Source organism: Silurus meridionalis, chromosome 7 (assembly GCF_014805685.1).
Source record: "Silurus meridionalis isolate SWU-2019-XX chromosome 7, ASM1480568v1, whole genome shotgun sequence".
NCBI classification, from domain to species: Eukaryota; Metazoa; Chordata; class Actinopteri; order Siluriformes; family Siluridae; genus Silurus; species Silurus meridionalis.
The window spans coordinates 6701934-6708154 of record NC_060890.1 but is presented as its reverse complement, the minus strand read 5'-3'; the positions used below and the strand labels follow the sequence as shown (position 1 = coordinate 6708154).

Genomic DNA, 6221 nt, shown 5'->3' with positions numbered 1-6221 from the left:
TTTTAAAAGTGTTGACCAATTTCTCAATAAATGGTGATCTGTCAATAAATATAAGCCACATATAAGTACTTAAGAGAACAATATAATATTTATACACTGCCAAACTCTAACAAAACTAATTTCTTATTCAAGTTTAATTACTTATTAAGGTTTTTATATTAGATTTATATTATTGTCTTGAGTGGCACAGTTGTTTAAGGATTTGCTCTATCGCTAATCAATCACACGGACGTCATAACATCAATAGGGATCATATGCACCACTTCTTATATACTGAATTCAAAATTGCAGCATGATTATGATTTGGCTTCGGATGATAAGCGAGGTTTGTTGTTTTCTAACCGGTTAGCAGTCAGCCAAGACCGTACTCCGTGGCTCGGAGGAGCAGTGTGGCTCTCCCAGGGTGCGGACTACGTCTCTAAGCCGGGGACCCCCCCTCCTGTCTCGTCTCTCGGAGACGTCTTCCGCTGACGATAATATGAGCGACACGGACTCCATTCCCTGTTCGCCGCTGAGCCTCGGTGCCTTCGCAGGCCGCTCCCCCATGAGTAAAGACTCCTATTGTTTAATTTGAATGTATTTCTCGTTATACAAATGTCAGCTTCCGTTGTAGTTCTTATTCTTGCGCTCATTGTTTAGTTCCCGAAATCATTATTGGAGTGAAAACCGTAAAAAGTGGGTTTTGTTTTTGCAGGTTGGCCAGGCATACATGAAACAGATGACGCAGAAAGAAACAACTGGAATCGAAAGGTTATGATTAAAAATTGTTTTTCCCCCAAACAAACAAATTAGCATAGTAGGTGTCATGAGACCTGAAATCATCTTTTATTCCCAGGACTCTGAGAGCGGAGGAGATAGCGGTTGTCCGAGTGAAAAACGCAGCGAAGGAGACCCAGTTGAACACCATGACAGGGTATTTATTTATTTCTTTTTATCCTTTTCTGCTCAGCATCATACAAGCAATATATACCTAAGCATTTTAGATGTATAGAATAAATAAAATACATTATGTTTATTTATTTCATAGACATTGTACATTTGTAAGGTATACCGATCAGGCATAACATTAGGACATTATGGGCAGATCGCAGGCCAGTTTTTGTGGAACAGACCACAAGAGCTGCAGTTTTGGAGACGTCTAGCCGTCCTGTCAAACTGGCTCAAATCCTTACACTTGCCCATTTTTCCTGCTTCTAACTCGTCAACTTTGAAGGCAAAATGTTCACTTGTCATAATGATATGCCTGATCAATGTATTTAAGTGTGTTATTTAGTAATACAGTCTAGTTTTGGATTCTTCACCTCTGTAATAGTGGGTTTTATACGTCACCATGTAGGCCCGACCTTTCTACCACAGACATTACTCTGAATCGGATGACGACAGTATGCGTCGGGTAAATACAACTAATTCAGTACCCCTTCTTCGCCCTCGAATCATGATCATGTAACCATACAACACTTCCCTTTATATGTTTCTCATCTCACCCTTTCTCCAGCTTTCTGCAACCAGTATTCACAATTCTCTCCCATGTTCATTACATTCTCTACCCTTCCTCTCACTTTTTCTTCAGCATAGAGTGGTGGGTAACCCCAGCAAGCTCTCCATTACTGTAACCTTCCCTGAATCCCTGACGGTGATTTCCTGCATGCACCACGTATATAGTCTTGCCCTCTGGTTTGAGCATCAGTGTTATTTGTAATCCAGAAAAAGGCACATTGGCCCGAGGTCTTTCCCTTTGCTTCTTGGTATTCCAAAGCATGCTGGTATCCGAAGACTGAAGGATAGCTTTTAATTTATGTTCTTGATACCCCACTTATTTTAATCTTGTCTTTCTGCATGTAGATGATTGCTGCTAGTTTGAAAAGACACAGTCGTTCCTCTTCTATAAGTAAATGAGACTTGCTTGTGTATCACCACTCCCGTAATTATGTTCACGTTCTTGTCTTCTGTGTCTGTTTTATGTAGGCATGTATTATTTTAAGTCAAGTCAGGGGTCCCTAAACTATTGCCCGCCAGAGACCTATTTAGAAAATTTAATTTTAAATATATGTTTTACTCGTATCATATATGTATTTGATAATAAATGTTGGCTTTCAAACTAAAATTTCCCTCCATTATTAACGAAGTTCAAGGCAACGGTAGTTGATTGCTGATACTAGATTGTTGATAGTCTATTCCGTTTAGATAGTTTTTCCGGCTTCCGGTCCACTGTCATTGCAAGAGCGGCCTCTAGAGGCGAATCACTGGCACCACATGCTGTTTGTTTTTACACCTGAGACACCATGCGAAAACGTTTGAGGACCCCTGCTTTAAGTGAACGACTCAATACATTTCCACCATCTCTGGGCCAGTATGCATTAGTTACTTAAGTATATTTTTTTTTTCTTAAAATGTCTGCATCTTGCACATGAGAATTGCAAATAGTTGACTGAAACCCAAACAGATGACTTCTGAGAACTGAAAAGGAAGCAACCTCATCTGGTTACAAAAGATAATGTCAGTGCTTCTAGAGAAGCAAAAAAATAGAACAGATATAGAGAAGCAGTCATAAGTGAATAAGCGTTTTATGCTGTAGTTGTTTTTTGTTTTTTGTGTTTTTCATCTTTGTCTAGTAACTGTGGTTGATGGTTCTTGCCTTCTCAAAACCTCCATTGTATTGCACAAGACAAACACACAAACCGATTCCGCACCATTTATGTACCAACCTTTGCACTCCTGAGCATCTTCCTTTATATAGAAACATCTTTTTGTATATGCATTGTCCTTTTATACATATCACTTGCTCTTCTCATCAGCTGACGGAGGAAAAATGGAGTTTCTTCCATTCGTCCCGTGCCCACGTTCACAGGCCGTCTTGTGTGGCTGTAGAGGTGGAGAGACTGAACACGTTTCTCGAACGGAAAATCGGAAAATCTATTCTGGGCAAGGTAAAGTTTTATTCGCTTTATAGAAGATCAAATTCATCAATAGAAAATGTATGTCAGGTTGAGAAATGATCCTTCTTATTGCATTAGTTAGAAATAGTTTATAAATATGAAAAAAAATTCTGCCTTCTCATCACCAGGTCTATCTAGCCATGGTTCGATACCATGAAGCAGGTCGTTTCTGTGAAAAAGACGCACCATGGGACCAAGATTCAGCTGTGTACCATCTGGAAAGGGCAGCGATGTGTGGCGAACTGGAGGCCATTGTAGCCCTCGGTCAGTTATATCTACAGCTGCCACATCACGTTCTACACGAGGTTGAACTTCAGGTACCGCTTGCTGTTTTTATTCAGATTTTATTTGAAAGATGATCGATATGAGCTTGTTTTGCATGCGAATTTACTTTGTCGATGTGTCGCTGGATTCAAACAACAGGACAATGAAGAGAACAGGAAGAAAGGCTTCCAACTGTTACTTCAGGCTGCTGAGGCTGGAGACAGACCCAGTATGATTTTAGTTGCCAGAGCGTTTGATACAGGAGTAAACCTCCCGCCTAACAGGTACAATGTCTATGTTAATGTTTATTCATTTGGTCGTTTTACAGAACAGCCACAGCATGGACTATACACTATATGGACAAAAGTGTGTGGACACCTGACAATAAGAATGACCACCTCATTCCACATTTAGTGCCCATTTGCTCTTATAATAACCTCCACTCTCCCGGCAAGATGTTCCACTAGATTTTTGGAGCGTACATATAGAGAATTGTGTTAATTCTAACCACTAGACCACCAGGAAACTTTAACTTATGTAAATTATATTTTCATGGAGCTGGCTTTGTGCACTGTGGCATGTTCATGCTGAAACAGGTTTGGCTTCGCCAAGTTGCAAGTAAAATGTAACGCTTCCAAAGCCAAAGACAATTGTGTGTGCTTTCGACTTTGTGGTAACAGTTCGGGAATATGGCTGGAAAAATAAGGTGCCCCATTACTTTTGTCCATAGAGTGTATTTACTTATTTTTTTAATCCTTTATGTTTTAGTAGAAGCATTGCCTTGATGGTTTTATCCACACTGACCTCTGACAGCTGACATTTTTCTCTTGACCACCACACATTTGCATCTGAAGATGAAAAGTTTACTGCAGGTTTCTGTGTAAAAAAAAAAAAAAAAAAGTTGCTTTTGATTACCGTATTGTTGTATTTACAATGTGCAGGACTCAGGACTGGGAGGAGGCGGTGCATTGGTACGAAAATGCACTAAACATGACTGATTACGATGAAGGAGGAGAGTATGACGGCATGCAGGACGAACCACGCTACCTCCTTTTAGCTCGGTTGGCCGAGATGTACCAAGAAGGAAGATTCAGCCTTACGGCAGATCCTCAGAGAGCAGGTATGTATGAACATGCATTTTTATATATATATAATTTTTTATGTATTTATTTATTTATTTTTGTTCTGTGTTTTTGTTTTAATTGTTAAAAGGATAGAGGCAGTGTCACTGTCAGGCATTACTTTTCTTCCTGTTACTGACAGACAAAAAATGTATATAATAACAGTTAAAAATATATATTTCCAGAGGAAATGCTGATTCACAAAAGAGGAAAGGATATGGGATGTGAAAGGTGCTTTTGTGGTTACTTTAGCTTTCTGCCCACATTATTTAGGTGAACTTTGAACTATGAATTCCCACGCCTTACTCTTGTAAGCAGAGCATGGAGATAACAAAAAGGGGGAGACTGTCGTTTGGTGAACATCTGAGGGGGAAAAAACGAATTTGTGAACATCTGAGGGGAAAAAAAATAATTTCTGAAAATCTGAGGGGAAAAAAGAATTTGTGAAAATCAGAGGGAAAAAATAATTTGTGAATATCAGAGAAAAAAAGAATTAGAGAACATTTGAGGGGGAAAAAAAATAAATTGTGAAAATCTGAGGGAAAATATAATAATTTGTGAACATTTGAGTTTCTTGAAAACGGACAATCTTGAATCTCTTCGATTCCACCTTGTGTATTTATATTTATTAAATAAATTATAAAAGGGCCCTTAAGATTTTTATTTTTTTTTTTTTTACATGCAATCAGTAATTTCACACTGTATATGACTAACCTTGAACTGTATCTGAGCTTATAACCTACAATTAAAATGATTTAAACAGAAACCTCACAAGCTTCCCTGGTCTCTTTCCTCTGTAGGCGATCTCTTCACTGAGGCAGCTGATGCCGCCATGGAGGCGATGAAGGGCAGACTGGCTAACCAGTACTACATGAAAGCTGAGGAAGCTTGGTCTGCAATGGAGGAGTGAAGGAACTGATTCGACCTCCTCAGACTTCTAATGTTGTTCATTTCTGTGTGAAAATATGTTTACACGCTCTTTTTACAGCATTTTATTTTCCGGTGTGCTGGTGTGCAATCCGGTTTTATAATTAGGGGGTGTCTTAAGCCACGCATCCACACAAGCATTTGAGAATATTTGGGTTCTCTTGTAAGCTGGTCAGTAATTCAGAGCACAAAAGGGAATGGAAGTTAGATCAATCTGTGATTAAAAGAAACAAGGTATACAGGTAGACTATTAGCAATGGCAGTGACATCATCACATCACCGTCTAACGGTATAATATTAATGAGACGACGCAGACGAATCAGCACTATATACTGTTTATACTTACAATTTTAGATGCATCAGTTGTTTCTGTTCCGTATTTTGATTAATATGCATGTCATGAGTGTCAGGATCAATATCGTAGGCAAGAATAGGACTAAATCCCTTTATTTTATATTATTTAATATGCACACACACACACACACACACATTGGCCCTGGTGATATCCCTGAGAAATATCGAACAAATGTGAAACGCCCCCCTCGGAAAGCACTATTGAAAACGGATAGATAAAGACAAAGTGAATGATGTAACTCTCTTTGCTATATTGTCGTCTTGTGGTCTGCCTTTCTTGGTTGTAATACTGTAATCGATTAAACAGGCTCGGATTCAATTTCTGTTTTTATCTATCTTTATGCTGAAGACAAATTTGTGACTTTTGTTTACAGGAACTAAAACTTGTACAATAAAAATACAAGTGTGAACAAGTGCTATATTTGCTGTATGAGTGCTCGTCATGTGTATTATGGGCTGAACTGCAAAACATACTACACTATGAGTTGTCACCAATTCCAATATGCCTTGAGTAAAATTCTTGAGTATCTGATTTGAACAGTACTTCAGAATTTGACTCATATTGAACGTAGGCTCACAAAAATTTTCTAGTCTTTAACACCAAGAAACACATAGTGAA

At 38.7% G+C, this 6221-nt stretch overlaps 1 protein-coding gene across 5 annotated transcripts in view; it reads left to right on the top strand.

The window, feature by feature from the left end:
- Positions 1-6021, top strand: part of eef2k (eukaryotic elongation factor 2 kinase) — a 12180-nt gene extending 6159 nt beyond the window's left edge. For 2 of the 5 annotated variants that reach the window (XM_046854146.1, XM_046854143.1), the window contains 9 exons: positions 350-548; positions 695-750; positions 836-913; positions 1337-1393; positions 2796-2927; positions 3065-3253; positions 3360-3484; positions 4142-4320; positions 5122-6021. In XM_046854146.1, the coding sequence (XP_046710102.1) occupies positions 350-548; positions 695-750; positions 836-913; positions 1337-1393; positions 2796-2927; positions 3065-3253; positions 3360-3484; positions 4142-4320; positions 5122-5231 (1125 nt within the window). In that variant the 3' untranslated portion in view covers positions 5232-6021. The remainder of the gene's footprint in view (positions 1-349; positions 549-694; positions 751-835; positions 914-1336; positions 1394-2795; positions 2928-3064; positions 3254-3359; positions 3485-4141; positions 4321-5121) is intronic. The other 3 variants (XM_046854147.1, XM_046854145.1, XM_046854144.1) reach the window with 2 other exon arrangements.
- The last annotated feature ends 200 nt before the right edge of the window (positions 6022-6221 follow it).